The 20,628-nt window shown below is 43.8% G+C and overlaps 2 protein-coding genes and 1 pseudogene across 3 annotated transcripts; 1 reads left to right on the top strand and 2 right to left on the bottom strand.

The window, feature by feature from the left end:
* Nucleotides 1–1,315: 1,315 nt before the first annotated feature.
* Nucleotides 1,316–6,429, top strand: LOC101757133 (acyltransferase-like protein At1g54570, chloroplastic). The gene is made up of 14 exons (XM_012844087.2): nt 1,316–1,869; nt 2,676–2,727; nt 2,803–2,858; nt 3,060–3,218; nt 3,313–3,417; nt 3,736–3,842; nt 4,025–4,146; nt 4,351–4,459; nt 4,580–4,710; nt 4,926–5,295; nt 5,417–5,530; nt 5,611–5,696; nt 5,787–5,896; nt 6,091–6,429. Exons 1-14 carry the CDS (start codon nt 1,554–1,556, stop codon nt 6,279–6,281), a joined length of 2,028 nt encoding a protein of 675 aa, XP_012699541.2. The 5' UTR covers nt 1,316–1,553; the 3' UTR covers nt 6,282–6,429.
* A 167-nt stretch (nt 6,430–6,596) lies between these two features.
* LOC101778725 lies at nt 6,597–11,905 on the bottom strand (annotated as a pseudogene).
* A 1,686-nt stretch (nt 11,906–13,591) lies between these two features.
* LOC101778068 (uncharacterized protein At2g33490) lies at nt 13,592–19,843 on the bottom strand. Of its 2 annotated transcripts, none has more exons than XM_004957249.3 (10): nt 19,501–19,843; nt 18,508–18,580; nt 17,947–18,021; nt 17,192–17,253; nt 17,035–17,103; nt 16,442–16,470; nt 16,157–16,364; nt 15,822–16,058; nt 14,314–15,300; nt 13,592–14,096 (listed from the first exon to the last, which is right to left on the bottom strand). In XM_004957249.3, the coding sequence occupies exons 1-9, from the start codon at nt 19,633–19,635 to the stop codon at nt 14,314–14,316; spliced, it is 1,875 nt and encodes a 624-aa protein (XP_004957306.1). In that variant the 5' UTR covers nt 19,636–19,843; the 3' UTR covers nt 13,592–14,096. The 2 variants fall into 2 exon arrangements, with proteins under 2 accessions (XP_004957306.1, XP_004957305.1); XM_004957248.4 differs by having other exon boundaries at nt 13,592–14,079; nt 19,501–19,842.
* Between the last annotated feature and the right edge of the window lie 785 nt (nt 19,844–20,628).

Below are 20,628 nucleotides of genomic sequence, written 5' to 3'. Positions count from 1 at the left end.
TGGCGCCGCCGCACACACGTCCTCGCGTTCCCATGACGACACGGTGCCCTCGTGGCCTCGTGCTCCACGCGCGCCGCGCCGACGGCCTGCCTCCGGGCTCCAGCCACCTCTTGCTCCACGTACGGCGGCGCCTAGGATGCCATGCCAGTGCGTGCCGCTATTCACATACGAGTACTACTGTATACTCGGTCGTTGTTGACGGTGGCCATGGTTGCTGAAGGTTGGTGCATCCTAAGTTGTGAACCACGTGTGGATGGCTCAACTGGGCCCAGCTTGTTTTGCTGAACCCCCGGTGCATCGTGTCATCCACGACCATGAGTCCACCTGTTGGTGTCCTGTCCTTTCACTGACTGAAGTTTATATGCACTGAAGTTCAACAGCTCAACAATATCGCCAATTTTCCAAGCAGCCCGGCATTGGCAATGGTAGTACCTTCGAGTTCCTGGGCGTTCAGTGTTCTTGCGCCTGCTTTGCTTTCAGCTGCTAATAAGCAGCACTGGAACCAAGTCTAGCGGCAGGCAGAAGATTAACTCATCCTCCTTGGAAGCCGACAGCCGTCGACTTGAAGGAATTGCAAGCCCCTGCCCCTGCCCCTGCCACGAAGTTGGACAGCTTCGGGTTCTCGCAGTGGACAGGGATAACGCGCGTGCAGCAGTACAGCGAGGAGAAGACGACTCGCCAGGAAAACACTTCTGACTGCAGCAGCATCTCCGCTCTGCTTCCCTTCCTTGTGATTGTTCAGGAAAACACGGTGCACGCGCGGATGGGTAACGCTCGGGCGCGCGCTGAGGCGGTCTGAGTCTCTGAGCGCAGAGAGCCAGGCCGCACACGTGGCGTGCCGTGGGTGGGCGGAGCCGGCCGTGGACGCGTGGTCAGCGAGCATTTGGTCAGACATTTCCACACGTCACAAACTCCATCGCGTTTGAGCAACGCGTTGGCGTGCGGCTTCACCGTAAAAAGTAACAGGCGTGTGACGCCGGTACGGCACCGCAGGATCGGCGCGTGCGTCTGCTCGTGCCCGTGGACGGCGGACCACGCAGGACGTCGCCGGCACGCCGGTTCCACCTGCCGCATCCGCATCCGTCTACACGCTCACCTCTCTCGACCGCGCTACGCCGTACGAGTAGGCTGGGAGGAGTCTAGTTCCGTACGGTATCAGGACGAGTGGCTTTGGATGTACATGGTCTTTTCCCATAAATGGACAAGGAAAAAGGTTGCAAGCGTCGATGGCCTTCCTTCTTAGGTTAACCGAGTCGTTCAGACTTCACACTTCAGACATAGCGACATTGCCGTTCACCTTCCGCTTTGACGAAGCTCTCTCTCTCTCTCTCTCTCTCTCTCTCTCTCTCTCTCTCTCTCTCTCTGACAGAGCGGCCCGCCTTTGACGCGCGCTTCCCCCCTTTTTTTATGGCTCTCGGCAAACACGCCGCCGCCATACACAAGCGCGCGCACTGCTGCTGGTCGCGGTGATCGAGCGCCCGGCCCAAGTGGTCAACCAGCCAACCTCGCTCCTCGATCACCTACTGCTAGCTTTCCAGTTCCAGCCACCGGCCATGCCGCCGGCGGTCACCGCCGCGGCGGGGCCTCGCGCTCGGTGGCCGCCGACCCTCGCCCCCGCCCGCGCGCCGGCAACGCGGTGTCGTCGCGCGCCCGCCGCGCGCGGGCCGCACGCGGTGGCGGTGGCGTCTGGCTCGGCCTCGGCGTCGTCACCACCGCCGCCGAGGAGGAGAGGGCTGAGGGAGTACGTGGAAGCGGCGGGGGAGATGGCGCGGCGGAAGGACGGCGGGCCGCCGCGATGGTTGTCGCCGATCGAGTGCGGGGACGCCGGCGGGCGCGTCCCCGGCGCGCCCACGCTGTTCTACCTTCCCGGTACGACCATTACCCTCTATAAAAAAAAAATTGTGTCTTCTCTTTTAGTGATCTCTCTACCATTTGCAAATTGCAATCCAAATGCGCCTCAGCTCTGACAAAAGCACACAGCTGATTGAGTTCAACCTGAATATTCCGACGTGCAGCCATTGCCGCTTCACTTTTTAGTTACCCGTCCTTTCCAGCACTACACCAATAGTGCGATACCATATCGACCATTCCAGCCGATATTTCGAATCTTTGTATACATTACCATTCAAATCTTGTGTGTCATGTGCGTTCCATAGCCATAGGTAGCAGTGCAGCATATACTAACAAGATTTGGTGGCCACACAATAGTTCAGACCAACAGTTATGATATTATTTAAGCGCATCATGAACATAACACAGCATTAAAATAGCGGCAACTTGCCGACGATTTGGTGGCTTGCCTGCTCATTCCACCCAATTAGTTTTGTTGACTTGCTCGATCATCTGCAGATCATGTCGATAACATAAACAAAAAGAAGATGATCTAACAAAACCACAGGAGTCTATGTGGGCCATGTGCTGCTTTCTCACTATTAGCATCGGGAAAATGGCAAACAGTTTACTGTGGTGGTGGGTGATGGCTCCTGGAAGTAGAATGGTTGGTGACTTGATGGACAGCGACATCCATGCTGTTTGACTGTTAGATGGACAGAAACAACAGATGATGTAGTAGTCGCTGAATCGGAACTTTGGTCTTTGCCAGATTCAGACAGTGTTGGTTTAGGATCATGGATTCTGAGGAATTTTATCTGATTTTAGATTTTGGTTCCTTGCAGGGATCGACGGAGTTGGTTTAGGACTTATCCGGCACCATGAGAAACTGGCAAAGTAAGAGCAATTCTAGATGGAAATTCGTGACTTTGATTTTCCTTGATGCGACCGATGAACTGTTCTGAGCTGCAGGATGTTTGAGCTGTGGTGCTTGCATATACCAGTTGAAGATCGTACGTCCTTCGAAGGTGCGTCTTTATCATATGGATTTTCCAGAATCAAGTAAACAGTGACGTGCCTTTTATTCAAACAATTGATGGAAATGCACATGTGCTTGTAGCTTAGCCAGTTTCATCCAAAATTATCACAATTTAAGTAGTTGAATTAAAGTATCTTAAGTTAAAATTTCCACTTATAAAATCTCCAAAAACTTTGTCGAATGAATGCAGGACTTGTTGAGTATGTGGAGACGACAGTGAAATCAGAGAGCTCAAGAGCACCAGACAGACCAGTCTATCTTGTTGCAGAATCAGTAGGAGCGTGCATTGCTCTAGCCGTGGCAGTGCGAAACCCAGACATCGATCTGGTACTGGTCCTAGTAAACCCAGGTCTTGCTGCAATTGACTATGGTTTTTGTGCTTCTCTGATCTTTCAGTGATATGGTTTTCTCCCCCAACTCATGGATTTTGCCTCGTCTTGCAGGAACATCATTCCATAATTCACAGCTGCAAACTCTCTCAGCCTTCTTGGACTTGGTCCCTGAACCCTTCCATTTGACCACTCCACAGCTGCTAAATTTTCTGACAGGTTTTAGTTTACTTCTCTACACTAGTCTTTTTGAGGAATTCTACACTAAGAATTTGTTTTGTTAGAGGAATGGCATGCTTGCTTTTGATTCACTCGGAAGGCAATTACTTTTGCAAAAATTTTAGATGGATGAGATATATAGGCATCATCTTCCTGAATGTATGAAACACGTTTGCTGCCCCTTGTCAGATCTGCTCCTTATAGTTCTTCACTGAACATTGCACAATGAGCCAATGACTAGATAGGTGACAATAGCATGAAAACTACACTCATTTGACTTACATCTACTGAGTGCTTATCATAGTTTAATGCTTTTAGGGAATTTCATGAATATGCCGTTAACTTTTATTGGACGTGGCCTCTCTCTTGAAGAAGCTGGTCAGACGTTATCAGATATCACCTCCAGTTTGTTTGCTTCCCTTTTGGTGAGTTCAAAAGTATCAAAACATGCAAACCTATCTCTATTCCTGGTTTGTTTTTGAATCTGATTTTATGAATATTTGATGCTGGTACTTCTTTTAGTTCATACCTGCTAGTCTGTTGGACATACAGTAGTTCAGTTTCTTTCTATGCCTTGATCTAAATTCTTCTTTACGCCTTCTTGCAGTTTTTGGTTGATATATTGACAAAGGAATCTATCGTTTGGAAGTTAAAAATGTTGAAGACAGCATCATCATTTGTAAATTCCCGTTTACATGCAGTCAAGGCCCAGACTTTGGTACTAGCCAGGTAAGACTTACCACAGTCCACGCAGGCAAATAAGAGGAATGCTCTTTCATCTTCCATATAGCATATATATCCTCAGTCCTTACCATAAAAGGTTAAGAAGAGCAGTCTGAAACATGTTTCTCATGGAATAAATGCATGAAAAATTTAACTTTGAACATACTTTCCTACTTTAGATTGGATCTGAATTTGATATCATTTTGCCAGTGGAAATGATGAACTGCTGCCAAGCAGCCAAGAGGCTGAGAGGCTACGTGGTGCTCTAGAGAAATGCAGAACACGCCTTTTCAGAGACAAAGGCCACAAAATCTTACTGGTATAGAAGCTAAATATTTGGTATCTTTTACATCATTCTTCTTATGGGTTATGGCCACTGCTAGCTCCTACTTACATGTACTTCTAAGTTCACATGGCAATTACACAAAACATCTGACAGGAAGATGAATTTGATCTCGCGACCACCATTAAAGGAGCTGGGTACTATCGCCGCTCTAGGAAGACAGACTTTGTTTCAGACTATTTACCGCCAACTCCTGATGAGCTCCAACAGGCTATCAACCGCGACAGGTCATTTCTCTAGCAACTTAAGTACAAGCAGTGCTAACCTGGTCCTCCAAAATAAAACCCACACAAAGTTTTGGCAGATGCCAGAGAGTGCCGGACCCTGTTTTAGAACACAGCAATTAAATTTTACGACGCATGATATTAATCCCATAGGAATTTTGTGAAAAAGTTGTTCCCAAACAGTCCATGGCAGCTACTGAATTTATGAAAACTTTCAGGGTCCTAAACTTTATCACTGACCCAGTGCTACTATCAACACTGCCTGATGGGAAGATAGTGAGGGGCCTGGCTGGGCTGCCAAGGGAGGGTCCTGCCGTGTTGGTCGGGTACCACATGCTCCTGGGGCTTGAGCTTGGACCCATGGTCACAGGGGTGCTGAGCAGCACCGGAGTCCACATCCGGGGCCTGGCTCACCCTGTCATTTTCGACAAAAACTCCGAGCAGCTCATGCCTCACTCGGCGTACTTTGATCTCCACCGGATCTTGGGGGCAGTACCAGTCACGGGGGCCAATTTTTACAAGCTCCTTGCAGACAAAGAGTTCGTGCTGCTGTACCCTGGAGGCGCGCGGGAAGCGCTTCATAGGAAGGTGAGGGTTAGATGTGGAGAGGTTGCGGTTTTTTATTTGCTCTGTCCTAAGTCATATCTCGGAGACTGAAAGGTCGCAGCAGTAAAGGTGAGATGGACTCACTGAGGGCTGTGGTTTTCAGGGAGAGGAGTACAAGTTGTTTTGGCCGGAGCAGCCTGAATTTGTGAGAATGGCATCCAGGTTTGGAGCAACGATCATACCATTTGGAGTAGTGGGAGAAGATGATATAGGCGATGTAAGTGCTATCCCCTACCTGCCAATATTCTATATCAGTTGAGAACATAGACTTGGATGATGATCAATCTACTATCTCAGTTGTTGTTAGACTACAATGATATTCAGAAGCTTCCCTTCTATGGTATGCTCGACGAGGCGCTAAACCGCGATGACCTAAAGCTAAGGTATGCTGCAAATTCAAAGTCTCTTTCCTTTCCTTCTTTTTTACTTTTGGATAATATTTGACCTAGTGATGTTGAGTTGTGGTTTCAAAGGACTGATTCCATGGGGGAGCTGAAAGATCAAGGGATGCACCCAGTAGTGCTTGCACCGAAGGTACCAGGGCGGTTTTATTTCGTCTTTGGAAAGCCTATTGAAACAAGAGGTACAAAATCCAAAAACAATCTGATGACATCCTCTTAGAGTTTAGTGTTCTTCATGCATTCTCTCATGACAAATTAACATTGTTTATCTGTTCAGCAACCGATAAGACAGGAGACATGCTGACATGTTTCCAGAACCTGAAGTTTGGTACTATTTCTGCAAACAAAGTCTCATTTGATTTGCTTTCTTGCATAGGGAGAGAGAAGGAGCTGAGAGACAAAGAGGAGGCTCAGCAGCTCTATTTGCAAGTCAAATTTGAAGTGGAGAGCTGCATCAACTATCTGAAGGAGAAAAGACAAAATGACCCCTACAGGAGTATACTGCCCAGGCTTCTCTACCAGGCGGTTCATGGTCCCAATGCAGAAATACCCACATTTGAACCATGAGATGTTCACTCGATAATACCATTAGTTAGAATCCAAACCAACTGTCAATAATAAAGTGCTTTGTTACCATTATCCTCAAAACAATCATGTTCATTGATTTGATTGTATCTCATTCAAAGCATAAGGTCAATAAAATTCAGTTCATACCTGTGAATGTGTTAAGTACATCTACAAAGGGTATTTGTTTAGGCAGATCTCATCCAAAATGAATTGGGGCTGCATCCATGGGACGATGCATACAGCCAAAACTCTGCCCATTATCTAAAAAAAAAAGGAGATCTCACCCAAAGCAGTGCATGCATGGGAGGCAAGACATTCACCCAGTCACAATGAAGCAGCCTAATTCATAAGAGATTGCAACACTCTAATTGAAGATCATACATAAAAGTAGATGAAATGAGCTATTTGATCAGAAGGTTAGTACTGTACATCTGGATAATGGCAATAAACAGAAGAAACTAATAAGGGAGTTAGTGAGGAAATGGTATCTACAAATTTCATCTGCAGCTATACGTGTGTCCAAGGAGGTCTTAGTTGCTTATGTCGAAGTATTTGGGATTTGCTGGGAAGTCATGCTCTACCCGCAGCTGCCAGGAAAGAAAAAATCCATTAGCTAGCATAAAATGTAACAACATGAGCAGTAGTCGATTTAGATGGAATCGTGTGCTAAGTTTTATAAAACATATTTAAACATGTCAAAGTATCTAGTAATGCAAATATATTGGAATGAAGAGGTCAAAAAGCAACAAAGGACAGCTTGTAACTTCTGCAATCCAATTGGTAGTTTTGTGGATCCTGGAACTTTCTATGTTATATGTTCAGATAATTCAATCTCACTGTGCCGTAAAGAATCAAAACTAAGATTGTTTTAGAAGGATGAAATAGACAGCCTGTAGGTATCTTAATTGCCACATACCTCGCCTTCGTCAGCGTCTGAGTGCCTTTGAGGGAAGACAACTCTAATATCATTGTAGAGATAAAATCTTCTTTCTTCCTCAGTCTGAGTACTGCGACTGTGTGGTTCTGATGAGAGATCAGATTTGCATTGCTGCCTTGATCTTGATGGCTTCTTGGAGAAGGGGCTCAGGAAACGTAGGTGCAAAGCATACCGAAGAACACCTCCAGCTGAAATATCATTGACCTTGGAAGATCTGCAACAAGATTTATTTCCACCTGACAGAGATGTGTCTATTTGACAGCAGCAACCACCAGCATTGGCTACATTTTCTGAATTCACTATAACGTCACATTCCATGGAGCAACATCCTGTATTTGAGTAACCTCCATTCTCTGACTCATCAATTGGGTAGCAGTTATGCCCCTTTTCAGAAACTGCAAAGTCAAAACAAAATTCATTAACTTTGAACTCTGTAATTTGGATTTATCTACCAATGGTATTGGTTTTATTACATTCGGAAAATAGAGCACCGCGCTCTCTAAGTTCACTTCCACACTGGACTGACTCGACCTTTACGTCACTGGCCTTGCTTCCTTCTTTGGTCAGATAAGAGGGAGAAGCAGAGGATAGAGTCATCTTTTGCCGCATGAAAGTCTGTCCCATTTACAATATCAGAATATGGACTTCAGAAGAAAAAAAGTAAAGAAATAAAACTAAAATTGTGACTCCCCATCAAACATCCATTTCATAAGAAAAGGTAGGCATCATTCATGCGCCTTGCAATACTTGCAAAATGGTACCAGATAATTAAGTATTTGCACCTTATGATACATATACCAATATAAATTGAAGAAGCAATACTTTCACTAAAGGGCAGAAATTAGTTTACTGGCTTGGTAGCCTTGGTAGGGTACACAACAACCAGTAAAGACTCATAGAGAGCCATGCTTTGAGTAAATCAAATAAAATGAATTTAGAAGAATTTCTATAACCAACTCTACATAAGATCACTGAGATGACCCAAACGTTTTCCTTGTGTCTATCTACCAAAAATAGAAATTATGTGTCTTAATGAGTATACGGGAGCCAACAATATTAATGGAATTTCAACATAGAAGCTGAGAAATAAAAAAACATGCCATTTTAATCAACAATATTGAGAATCGCAACAGAGAATGTCAACATGATGCATATTTTCTGTCATGCATGTGAAAATAAGGAAACAAATCTGAGCCATAACAGATAAGACAATAAGACAAAAATAGTTTAGAAAAAGCAAAAAAAACATGGGTATACTTTTTTTTTTCTAGAATACGCAGGAGAGCTGCGTATCATTCCATTAAGAACATATACTGATGTCTCATACCTTCTCAAACATGGGTATACTTAAAAGGTAATAACATATACTGATGCCTCATACCTTGCTTCCAGCAGGCATGTCACTCAAATCATAGGCACAGAAGAAGGTGTGAAGTGGTGTTTTCTCTGGGTTACTGACCAACTGCCAATAAACAAGAGTTTTGCTTGAAGTGAAATACACAAATGAATAGCATAATGACAATTTAACATAAGTTTTTGAAGAACTATCCAATCAAAGAGCGATCCAAGGGTAGTGAGGTTCACTAGCTAAGTACCAAAGTTAGCTACAAACATGGCAATAATGTGGCATCATGAGCTCAGTGTCCCATCACAATTTTGTACTATGAAACTGAAATCCAAATAGCAATAACACAATTTTCTCTGGATGCAGAAAGGTGCTGTAATTTCTTGCCAGAATAGCTCACCAACTGAATCACAAGTTTAAATCTGACACAAGGGCATGCAGACTTCAAGCTCAAGTTGGTAATATGTGCCATCATGTCTAACAGAAGTGCTCCAAACATGTGAATTTATCAAACTAAATGAGATGTACATTTTTCCACGATCTTATAGCAACTTAATCAAGAAGTGAAAGGTACATATGCAAGTACAGGTAGTTAAGCTCACAAAAAAACTTTTCATGACTAGGTCCTAAACTGAGTTAAATCATGCGATATTCCATTATATTATCATTAACTGAATCAATATCTTGGCATTACAAACCAATTCAAAAGAAATATAAAAAATACACAGGCATAGTACATCCCAATCAAATATTATTATAAAGTGAAGCAATTCAGTACCAGTTGTATGCGGCCTTTAACAGGGATGCGTAACCGACTTTTTGCTGACCGTGAATCACTGTTACTGAGGCTTCTTTTGAGTTTTGGGCTTTTGCTATTATTCGTAGGCAACCTCCCCGCAAGATCAATCGACGAATAGTACAACAAGGAGCTATCTTCATCGATGCTTGTTACTGTAAATGGAAGCTTCTGAGTTGGGGGAGAGAAGTTACCACCAGTCACATTAAGAATAGCCAGAAAACCATCAATACTCTGCACTATTAGAAGATGGAATTAAGACAAAAAAACACGACTGGTATCCTCATCAAAAGTTGAGTAACTAAGAGTAATAGAAAACATGGCGAACCTGATTGTCTTTTCCACATGAATAGCCCAGATAAGAGAGACTCCTCAAAGGAGCCAACCAATGACCTCCTTACAGGGACAAGGTTCAAACTCCTAATACATCCAATGCTTGGAGACACAGGAGCAGATTCTGGGACCCAGTTTCGATATCTTCTATCAAAACTCCTCTTAGGGATCATTGTACCAAACCCATCATGAAAAATACTGGTTTCTTCTAACACATCACTCATCCTTATTCTACCACCATACTCTGAATGATCTTCACAATTTGATCCCCCCATTTCCTTCAAGCCAAGGAAATCATTTTCAATTTCTCCAGATAAATCCCTCTGAGCTCTAGTAGTCGTCATTCTATGCATCCATTTTGGACCAAGCGGAGAAAGAGTGAGTGGTGGAGAATGTGATAATCTTGCAGGCGGTATAGACACCCTTGCAAGATTCATAATCCTTTCAGCAAATGGTTGATCTGAGCATGAAAAGAATTCCTTGCCCTCAAGCAGAGGACCATCAGTGAATATATTAGAGCTAAACTTACCAACACCCTGCTCCGTACTCCAATTGGAGTATCTCAATATTGGCTCAGTAGGTGAGTGAAAGGCATCAAGAGTTCCAGTGTTGGCCTTTTTGCTGTCATGGAAACCAGAAGAAGAGAGCTGTCTAACGCAATCAGTGTGCTGATTTTTTACATTGCCGGAACCAATGCTCAGTGCATCACCATGGAACTGTCCAGCAGGAAGCACATTAGTTAATGGTGACAATACCCTTTTCCTTGCATGAAGGCCGTGCTGTTCAGCTGATAAATCACAATTGTCGATGACTAAAGATGAATTCATCTTGTCAGCTACCATCATATCAGGAACTCCAGTGGAACTAGCAGATCCTGAATCAAACCCAACAACCCTCATTGCAGGCATCTGGACAGTAGATCTGAATTTATGGCATGATCTATAACTCGGATCTCTTGATTCAGGATTTAGGCGTTGGCAGCCTGCAGGACCATCAGTTGCGTGGCTGGTTCTGAAATGGCTATTGAATCCATTCGATGCACTCAGTGCAGATTTTCTCTTGAAATCACTGGTGGATGGGGGAAATGCACTCTTTGAGCATCCTACAGGAAGTTTATCCAAATTGCAGGGGCCACTAACACTGGAATGAGGACTGGTTGCAGGTGTACTCAGTGTAGTAGGAACTTCCTCCTTGACCATAGGAATTTGAGGCAAACCCATCCAGCAAATGGAAAAATGAACTTAATCTTATTTCGAGAAGGTGTTTTTTCAGATGTCACAATGAGCCCCTCACTTTCCAAATTCCAATTTCCAGTAACAACGAGAATTTTCCAATAACAATCTATCCTACTCTATCAACACGAGAGGGTTATACTTATACCTTAGAACCACATCGAGATTTCTGACACAAACCCATGACTAGAGAGGATATCACCGTCCCGCCACCAATCATGCTCTTATAGTTACCGCCACAATTTGAGATGAAGCACAACTTGGAGCCTGAACAAGCAACAAGAAACCTCGGATGAACCATACCAAGAGATCAAATCACAACCCTGCAAATATAATCACAGGTCACGACACTGCTAAATAAGCTAGCTAATGAGTTTATGACAATTTTTTTTCTCAAGACTTTATCACAAAGAGGATTCCGCATTGACGATATTAACTAAGCTGCAAATTCATCCTAGGAATGCTAACAAACTATGAACTAAGACATGCAATGCAGCAAAATTAGCAAATCCCCAAGAATTTTGGAATAAAAAAAGCAAACCACCGACATTAACTAGTATCTATACTCTACCACACAGCAGCAGGGGCGGATCCAGTATAGGATAATTTTCTTTTGCAAATAATCGAAGTTAGTGAATACAATACCATATACTAATAATTGGGTCAGATCCGAATATAATTGCCTTACATTAGGCTATGGGGAGCTCGATTTCGACAGCGGGAAGGGAAGGGGATGGAATGTGGCCTGACGAAGACCGGATGCGGCCGATCGCCCAGTTATCGCTGCCAGGAAAGAAAGGAAGAGAGGGGCCGATGCGTAGCCGTGCACGGGCTCCGCAGACGCCGGGAGCGGGCGGCGCCAGGAGCAGCGTCGCCGGGAGAGGGAGCCACCGAGTCGCGAGGGCGCTCGATCTGTTCTGGCCGACGCCGTTTGCGAATGCTTGGGTTCTTCGCTCTCCTTCCTCCTCCATGGCTAAATAGATTCCTACGATAAGCAATCGGACCCTTTTTCTTACTTTTATTCTCTTTTTCATTCACTTGGTTTTGTTTGTGTTTTGGTCCTCCTGTCAACAATTTTGTCGATAGAAGTTTATGTACAAGAATACTTCTGATTTGATTTTGAGATAAATATTGTTCAAGCAAGATTTGAATCGTTCATGGAGTAGGATGCACGATTATCCTTTTCGCGCCGCATGTTCTTAATATGTTTCTTGTACAGTTTTTGAGATATCATATTAAATTCATATATTCTCTATATTGTCAAGTCAAAAACCTCGTATTATATTTTACATACCATGTACACGGTGGTAATGTCAAGAACGTTGAGATTCTTCTACGTTATCACTTCACCAATCTTATACACATACGATTTCTTATCTTGTCAACCACGCCATCACGGTACTGATGTACGAACAAAAACTTCGAAAAGATAGTATCAAGTACTCCTTCCGTCCCAAATTATTGTTCATTTTAGCATTTCTATATACATAATTTTTGCTATGCATCCAAACATACACTATATCTAGATACGTAGGCAAAACTATGTATCTAGAAAAGTTAAAATAAATAGTCATTTGGGACGGAGGGAGTATGTCCTAGAATTACACCGAGAGCCACCAAAACTTCATATAGTAGCCCTAGGAAAAGCAAGGGGCTTTGCTGAATTCGGTGTGCTCCTCTCTTTGTGTCAAAGAACAAAAAGAAACCGTAGAGAATCAGGAAAAGCGCAGAGAAACGCCGCCCGTGGGCGCGTGGCCACCGACCAAGCACGTGGTGGCCAAGAGCCCAAGATCGCGTTTGCGTGCCTTGAAAGCTGCGCCCTTCTTTCCTTTTCTTTTTCCTCCGCCCGCCCGACGGCGTCACGGCGCCCACGGCCCACCCCACCTCACCAATCCCCAAGCCATCCCGCGGAAAAAGGGAGGGGCAGCCGGGCAGGCACGTCCGGCACCGCGGCACGGCACGGGGCCTGGCTGGCCCCGGACCATTCCGTTCGTGATCGAGGCATGTGGTCAAGGTGCACAGTTTCATGCCCGTCCTCTACTCCTCCTCTGTAAAGATGGCAGATTGACAGGTGTGGTAGGCGATGCAGTTCATGAATCATGTCTTGACCGGTTGTTGCACCGGGTCGTGCAGTCGACACGGAGAGTCATGGTTTTGTCAGGATCACCACGTACGTAGAATCTCACGAGCTTACCAGCCCACAATTCCAAAGAAACTTTCATCGAAGTCGCACACCTGAGTCGTCGTGTCTGATGGAGTTGCGTTACAACCGCGCCCAGGGTCATGCTGCAACTTTACGAGTTCGGTAGGCATCGAATGTGGGTGCTCCGCACTTTTCCTGCGGGCCCTTGGACTCAAACAGGTTGGTCATGACAGTTGCGTGCCTACCCTACTCCCTACCCTACAGGCTCAAAATCTTCTCTAGGTGTCCATTATCACCAAAAGGAAAAATCTTCTCTAGGTGATGCATCTTGGACGATTTCCCCAGCCAAAGCTCTGAGTGATGCACAGCGTTGCATTTATGTAGAAACTGGGGAGCAAGTCATTTACTGAACAGTGAAAGTTGGTCTTGTTTATTTAGCTTCACATGGTTCACAAGGCCAAAAGAGAGAACCTGACAAAACTTGCTGGTGGTCAAGATATTAAGAGCTGTGGAGAAGCCCAATGTGGAGCCAAACTCAAGCCTTCAATTTTGGGCCAATGCATCAACAACAAAGCCCTTCTCTCTGTTTTTTTTCTTTTTTCCAGACAACTCCTACAGTGTGGGAACTAGGATTTCCCTACCCTTACACAGAGATTGTTTGAATTTTGATCAGGGGTGAAACTGATGATAACTACATAAGCTGAGGGAACCAGGTGATAATTACATAAGCTTGCAGAAAACTGGTGCGCCCAGAACTTGCTTCAAAGCAAATAATGAGGGGGGCAACAACAAATCTCGCGTCAATCAATCAATCGGTGAGAAAAATGGGGATTTTATTTCCGCAAACCCGTTATTTGCACAGACTACATCTTAACCAAAGGGCACACGAAATACCGACTACTTTGCGATTCTGGCTGAGTTCACATGCTAGTATGTACAACATTCTTCCACGAAGAGGGCTCAGCGTCAGCGAGATTTGATAATGTAATAATCCACCTCAGCACCAAATACCCTGCACATGGAAAGTAACTGAGAGCAAAGTTAGTCCAGCATTGCTGAGGCTCATTAACCACAAACATAATGTCCTAAAAACTATGGAGTTTTATCTAAAAAAAAAGAACTATGGAGTTTGGACGGATCCAACTGTTGTTCTTAAGGTTACGGGGATCAACATGGATAAGCTTGTGCAAATACACTGAAGTTTGAAACAGGGTTCATAAAACATAAACAGGGAGTGAAAACTCACCTATGTTTTGCTAACTGATTCAGCAGCTGCTGACAACGGCTCACGATCTTCCAAGAATGTTTGCGCTGAAGGAAGAGAAGAAAGGCTCATTCTGGCAGCTCCCTTATCCTGACGTTCATCTGTCTCTTTACCATCTGAAATACCTGATGTCCTCCTAGAAGGTATGGAAAAACTGCGGGCTATAGGCCCAGGTGGTGTTGGTGGCGTTGGTAAAGGTGATGCTGTACTTGGTGGTGTTTGTCTTGCCCTAAAATGGTCTTGGACTTTGGGTACCAATGAGGCAGAATTTGGTACCAACGGGGCAGAGTGGGCAACCAAACTGGGAAATGCTGTATTTTTTGATGTATTAACAGGCGGTCGAGGAAGCTCATGAAGCTCCTTTATTTTTGGTGAGGAAATAGGTGGTGGTGAGTTGCCTGGGGATACTCTAATATGAATTGGCTGATGCGCAGAGCTGTGCCTGGGCGCTGCAGAAAGAACATCAATGTTCTCTGTGGACCGTGGTCTGGAAGCTATTGGGCCAGAAAATGACCCTCTCTTCACCTTTTTATTATCAGAAGCCTTCAGGTCATAATAGCCTGGTAAGGCTATATCACCCACTGGGAGTGTTTTCCTTGTTTCTGCAGTATTGGTGTTGCTCTCTTTCAGCACAGACTGTGCATTAGATAATCTTGTAGGACTAGGTAGTTTATTGTCTCTCAAATCTCCCATATCTGCAGATGTGTGGGGCGGAGATGGGAGGGGACCTCTGCTGTCGAGAGGTCCCAAAGTAGGATTTCCTGAAACTATCTGAGAAGTAGCTCGAACATCATTTGGAGTAGGCAAAACGTAAGTATTTAACTTTCTTGTTGCAGAACGCCGCAAATCTTTTATTTTCTCTTCTGTCTCAAGCTTTTTCTCAGGAAAAAGAGGTGCTGACTGACTGACAATTCTCTGTCTTTCACGTGGTACAGAAGAATACTCTTCTTTGCTTCTATTAAAAAAGTCCTGCAGAGATCATAAAATCAGATGGATTTCAAAACTGGATAAGAAACAATTTAGGTAAAGAAAACAAAAAACAGTTAAAAGGGGAATATATACTTGTGCCAAATCCATTTTGAAACTTCCATTTAATTCTCTGCTAATAGCTAAGGTTGATTAACAAACTTAAGTTTTTTTCAATACCATACAGGCAACACTCGTAATAAGGTGCTACTCCCTCCGTTCCAAAATGTAGGTCGTTTTAGCTTTTCTAGATGCATAGATTTTGCTATGCACCTAAATATAGGGTTATGTCTAGATACATAGCAAAATATATGTATCTAGAAAAAGCCAAAACGACCTACATTTTGGAATGGAGGGAGTATAGTGCAAGAGTTACATATTTTATATTTAATATGATAAGATATAGGAGTATTAAACTAGACCAACTGAGTAAAGAGGGACATTTGACGCACATCAAGCAACTTCCAGAATGTCCTTTCAGTAGGATATTCAACAATAATTTAATAATGACCTATCCTTAGTACCTCTGTATGACTCCTGGTAGCATTACCAGATTCCTCAGCTTCTTTATTTTCTCCATAATCAAAAGACAGCTCTCCATCATGGCTGTCATTGTAATCATCATCATTTTCATCCTCAACAAAGTAATCCTCCTCCTCAAGTGCACTGAACTGATGATCAATGTGTTGCTGCTCAGCCGCAAGCCTAACGTGTGGCTCTACAGCCTCAAGGGACTTGAGCCCCTTTCTGAACAAATTTAGCTGGTTTGCATAACATAATTATGTTACACCAAATTAGATTCTGGACAGATTGTCATAAAGAAGGACAGGGATAATTTTCCAAGTGATTGAATGTGCACCTGTGCAGCATGATGCCGAGCAGCTTGTGTGAAAAGACTTCGGAACTGTCCTTGCTTCAATGACTTTAACCGGAATAGAAAAAGAGTTGCTTCCTCTTGGTAATCTTCCTGAGCTTGTCTCAATTGCTCTGATGCTCCTGTATCACCTTTAGCACTCTTAGATCTTCCCTTTTCTTTCTGCGCATTTAGCATGAATTCGTACAATTCTCTGAAAGGAGTATTGGAACTTCAAAATCCATGTCAACAATGTGAAAGTTGTGGGCGTATTCTGTACAAATTTCGTACCTCTTTTCATCGCACTGGCGCTTCATTTCCTGCAATCGGAAACATTCTGTTACACAAAATTGTCTGGTGGGCATACAACTAAAGCTCTTAAAACAAGCACTTGCAACAATAAATATTTTAACTTAAGAAGCAATAAAATCATCAACAAACAGCATACAGAAATAAATTGGGTGCAAATTAGAATGTTAATTATGCAAATAAACAAAACCATGTTTGCATAACATACCTTTTGATAAACATAGGTAAGACCATGAGGTATACTGGAAATTGCGAGTCTCTTCAAATAAAACCAATATTACATTTGGCAAAGATTATTTTCTAGCCCAGAGAACATGGTACAGATACGAGCGCTTGACCACATATAGCCGTATTAAGACATGGATTTGCAAGTAAATATGGCCTAAACTGCAAGCTCTCTCCCTTCTTGAGAAAATAGAGAGCATATTTGTATATCGGTTATACGTTAAGAAGGCCACAAGCAGGATGAAAAGGTATGGCAACAGCAAATATGATACAGTGCACAGAACAAAATAATAAGAAAATATTATAAGCCTATACATAATGGCTAGAAGCATCAGAGTGAAAGATCATACCTCCACAGTTTGAAGCTCATTAAGAAGGGACTGTGATGGAGTGGTGATGGTATTAAGAACATGCACACGCTGAGAGAAAGGTAGTTGCGTGGATCAGCAATAGAAAATTATAGTATAGCAATTAGCATGTTAAATAAATAAGTAAATAGAAACTTACATAACTATCTACAAGTTTCCGAAGTTCAAATTGTGATTTCCCGAGCAACAGCAAAACCTTATCTGGAGATAATTTATATGTAACAATTAAACAGAGAAATGAGTAATTGAAAGTTACACGTCAAGTTAAAAAAAATTAGGAGGGGGCATATTTCCCATTATTGTTATATCTCTTCTTAATTATTATTTTAAAATGAGATAGTTGACTGCAGAGTGCAGACTAACAAGCAAAGATGGGCAGTGCAAATGATTTGTGTTAACTAGCTCTCATCCTCCTTGAAGAGCCTAATTGCAATTGCAGATAATATAAGTGCGGTTATTTAGGGTGATGTATGCAGCATGTTCTTTTTTCTTTTTCTGACCAATCATCACAGGAGGATTAACAGTATCAACACATCCACCTTTTCTAGAGATGACTGAACCAACATACAAAATGAATGGAAATTTATACAGGAGATTCAAAAACTTATAATTATGCCATTCTGTATGTGCATAGTATAAGATTTTCTAAAGATCAAGTTGGTAGCTTTGCAACCCTCAGGATAATGAGTTAATAACAATAACAACAATTAACAACAAAGCCTTTTCATTCAAAGCAAGTTGGGGTAGGCTAGAGTAGAAACCCAACATGAGCAATGAGTTAACAACAAGAACCTATCAAAATCCAGAATATTCATCATGATTATGTTCATGTATTGTTGTCAATTATCAAACAAGCATGTTCACATAGAAAAGAATAAGACACGACATAATTACCATTTATTCCATCCTTGTTTGGCGTAACCCTTTTAAGCAAACAAGTTCCCATTTCTTGAAGTGCTTCAGAGAACTCTGCAATAGTAATTATTGACATCATCCAATCAACAAGACAACTTTTAACTGTTAAAACCTTACAGTGATCTATAAATCCATCTATATGTTAATATACTGCGAATACAAATGAACTGAGGTTACATAATGTCAGAAAGGTGAAAAACAAGAAATGTTTAAGATTGCATTCCCTATGTAATTGAGTAAATCATTAAGATAAATGGGTCCTAATATGCTTAGTGGGATCTTTGGAACTCTGCGTTAGGATAAAATATTTCATCCATGTGACAGCAGATGGCTATCTATTCGCAAAACAATGTGCAAACCTAAGTAATAAACAGAAAAGAGGACTTCATTGATAACTGATATTCCCATAAACTATCATTGGGCATAAGTGTGGTAAAATGAGCTTAATAAAGATTAGAGAGGAAGTATCACAAGGTATAATTGATCTCAAGAAGCAACACACACAAAAAGAAAACCTAAAACTTTAGACAAGAAAATTACCATATGCACTATTTGCAATTGCTGCGGCAACAGAAAGTAAGTTATCATAACAGCTCCTCATATCTGCCATATCCTGTCAAAGAAACCAGCAATTCAGAAAAAACTAGCAGGATGCAGAACCAGCACCTCTTAATGCAGAAAAATTTAACTAAAGCATTTATGAAATTTGGGTGAATCTGTACAGCTGGTAAACAGCAGGACATCGCTAGTTTACTACTTTTTGTTATTCAGGACATCCTGACTAACTATTAGCTCATTTTTAAACAATTACGGATTTCTGAACAAGACTTAGTATGATCCGTACTAGATTAGACAAGATCCTCATTGAGCAAAATGGCACCCATAACCGCAAGGAATTTAGCTTAATCGTAAGGCATGCTAGCTGGAACACTACACTAGTGCAGACAAACCAGCCTAATGTTTGGATTTTTCTAGCTCCAGAATGACACCGCACATAGGCATCACAATCACTCGAGTACCACCTCACTGAACAGGAGAGAGTGCAACCCAGCAGAAACCAAACTAAACATGACAGATAGCCATGAAAGTTGATTTGAAATTCGCAAACTGTCAAATGATGAGCAGACGAATGGAAATTCTCTCGGGAATACACGAAATAAAAAATGTAAGCTGACGGTACCCCATCGGACTAGAAACAACCCAAAGCTCCTTTCTCCATTTAGAACCCCAACGATCTCCAACTGCGTGTGCTGAAATGGAGCACACAGATCCGAACACTAGGATTCCCATGCAATTCGCACCGTACTCCAGTGGCACCAACTCCGGACCATCAACCAACCAGCAAAAGCAATCTCCCGGAACCCAACACCCATACCTCACGCATGCTGCCGCGAAAGCCACAAAGGACCAGGCCGCCGCTCCTCCCTCGCGAGATCTCCGCAATCCCGACAGACTCACCCGCCCACCCCAAGCTCGCTCGCTCGGTAGGTCGCGCAGCCACGCAGCGAAAAAGGAAGAGGTGAAGCCCCGCACCTGGGCAGCCACGAGGAGCTCGTCCGCCGCGGTGGCGGCGGCGGCGGTGGAGTGGCCCCGGCCGCGGTCGCGGTCCACCCGCTGCTCGTGCCGCTGCAGAGCGAAGCCCCGCAGCTTCCGCAGCGACGACTTCATCTCCGCTCCACCCCCCGGGGGACCCGGTTCGCCCGCGCGGGATCGCGCCCCGGATCGCCGGCGAGGAGGGGCTCGCGGTCGCGGTCGCGGAAACCCTAGCGGCTAGCTGCCCCCGCACACACACTCACTGACGGAGCGAGCGGGGAGAGAGCGAGCGAGTGGGGAAATGGAGAATTCTTTTTTCCTCCTTTTCGGAGCTCGAGGGCGAGTGCTGCGCTGGTGCGCTTTCTTTACTTCGTCCGCGCACTGTGTTTTAACGTGCCCCTTTTTAATTAATGATAGGTGTTTTTAATTAATTAGAAACAAAATATAAATGATTTCTTTTTCGGTTGCTTGTCTCTCCGACGAAGCTTTGGTTCCTGGTCCGGTCCTTGTTTGGTCAAACTGAGCCGTCGGCGTTGCTTATGCTTTGTGCTAGTCGACCACTCCTTCGCATTCCAGTATGGTACTACATTTTTCTTCGGAGCACAAAGGTTGGTGTTGGCTTTGCTTGCTCTCGGAATTCTTTTTAATCTTTTTTTTTCGTAACAAAGACTGGTCTATTCTTCTTTGGCTTGTTGCGGCGGCCTATTGGTCCGGTCAAAGAGGGTGTGTTTGCGGAAAGCGAAAGAACGGGACGCAAAAATCGCAAGGGCGTGAGTCACTCGCTACTCGATCCATCTTTTTTCGTTCAACGAGATCCGATGCCAAAATCAGCGGCGTCCTCGTTTCACGGGGGGTTCTGGGCGTTGTTTAGTGCTAACAGAAAGCCGGGCCGCGTTCGGTGACGACGACGTGCTGTTATTATACTCTATACCGATTGATGCTTGCCGGTACAGCGATCCGTGCTCAGCAATTAAACACACGGTCTTTTGACCGGACCATCATTGAGGCGTTCGTGATTAACCATGCCGTACGACCATCAGACGAGGGTCGCCGTCGTTGGCGTACCCAACATGTCGGTGGGGGATCGTTGTCGCGATAAGGATACATAGGCAAGCACAAGCAAATCGA

The sequence above is a fragment of the Setaria italica genome, chromosome II (genome assembly GCF_000263155.2).
Source record: "Setaria italica strain Yugu1 chromosome II, Setaria_italica_v2.0, whole genome shotgun sequence".
In the NCBI taxonomy this organism is placed as follows: Eukaryota; Viridiplantae; Streptophyta; class Magnoliopsida; order Poales; family Poaceae; genus Setaria; species Setaria italica.
This window is presented reverse-complemented; position numbering and strand designations above follow the sequence as displayed.